This window comes from Egretta garzetta, unplaced genomic scaffold (genome assembly GCF_000687185.1).
Source record: "Egretta garzetta isolate BGI_Z169 unplaced genomic scaffold, ASM68718v1 scaffold640, whole genome shotgun sequence".
In the NCBI taxonomy this organism is placed as follows: domain Eukaryota; kingdom Metazoa; phylum Chordata; class Aves; order Pelecaniformes; family Ardeidae; genus Egretta; species Egretta garzetta.
In genome coordinates this window covers 730,744-732,140 of record NW_009258264.1, presented here as the reverse complement: position 1 = coordinate 732,140, position 1,397 = coordinate 730,744, and the positions used below count along the sequence as shown (strand labels likewise).

At 60.8% G+C, this 1,397-nt stretch overlaps 1 protein-coding gene across 1 annotated transcript in view; it reads left to right on the top strand.

The window, feature by feature from the left end:
* CTSE (cathepsin E) overlaps positions 1-1,397 on the top strand; it is a 5,285-nt gene that overhangs the window by 2,109 nt on the left and 1,779 nt on the right. Inside the window, exon 2 of the mRNA XM_035901962.1 lies at positions 515-632. Coding sequence (XP_035757855.1) covers positions 515-632 — 118 coding nt within the window. The remainder of the gene's footprint in view (positions 1-514; positions 633-1,397) is intronic.

Below are 1,397 nucleotides of genomic sequence, written 5' to 3'. Positions count from 1 at the left end.
CCTGCCAGCCCGCGCCCTGCCTGCTGCGCTCCCCCAGCCCACGGTGCTCTCAGGCACACGGCGGGGAGACAGAGTTCCTGCAAAACCAACACAAACCACGCTCATCAGAGAAGACCCCACCACAAAGGACCCGGGGACAGAGGTGGAGGGTGCTCCCCAGGCTCTTCCCATTCCCAGCAGCGTGAGGGTCCTGTCCCCAAAGCCCCTGCCACTGCCTGCCTCCCGCTGATGCGGGTCCCCTCGGGGCCCAGCCTTCACCTTGAATCCTGCAGGGAGAGGATGGCACCCGCACTCGCCATCCTGTGTTTTGTTCTCCTCTTGCCTTGTTATTCCTTAAATATGTGGTTCCTTTATTTCACCTGCCACGATGCAGCCATGACAGCTCAAACACTGCCCCGGTGCCAGCCAGCCCCTGCACTGAACCCCATCAGTTCTCTGCAGACGCCCCAGCACCAGCTCCCCTTTGCCAGGGTTTCTTGGCATGTTGACGGCTAACAGCTCTGCTCTTTGCTAGATGGAATATTTCGGGCAGATCTCCATCGGGACCCCCCCCCAGAACTTCACTGTGATATTCGACACGGGCTCCTCCAACCTCTGGGTGCCATCCGTCTACTGCGTCAGCAAAGCCTGTGGTGAGTAGGGGCCCCCTGACCGGCCGTCCCCCCCAGCTGGCTGCAGTGGGACCCCGGGTGACACCCCTGGGGTGGCCCCAGAGAGGCTGTGGGTCACCAGCACACACAACCTGGGGACCCTGGGGGGATGTCCCCGCCCAGCTGGGCCCCAGAAATCCGGGGGGCGAGCAGGGGGGGAGCCTCAGTGGGTTTGTTTGCGCAGGCGCGGGCAGCAATCACACCACCAGCAGGCAGCACCGCCAGCCCACGGGAAATATCGGACGTGCTCTTTAGGCCGATCTTATGGGAGAGCCTTTAAACAAACAAGCCAAGATAATAGCACATAATATAGCTCGTCAGCGAGGGGCCGGGTGGCAGGAACAAGGCGGGCACAGAGACCACGGCGTGGCTCCAGGCTGGCTGCCCAAGGCTCGGCGGGTGACAAGCACTGGGCTTGTTCGGGCTGTCGGCGATAAGCCTGCTCCGGCGAGTCCAGCCCTGCTGCCCAGGGACACTGAGCATCTCTAAGCAGCCCCCAGGGCTCATCAGGCACTTCCAAAAGAGCCCAAGGCGCGTTGGGAAAATAGCTGGGTACAGCAGTGCCCATGGGGCTGCTCCTGTCTGTAAAACAGGAACAGCGGTGCTGATCTCCAGGTCTCATAAAACTATTGCACGAGCTAATCCCGCTCCCCTTAACAAACCTCACAGCTTTCAGGCAGGTTGAGATAGGGAAGGTTTTATCCCTTCTCAAAACACCAGCATGCCCGGTTGTCTCGTGAGTAGCTC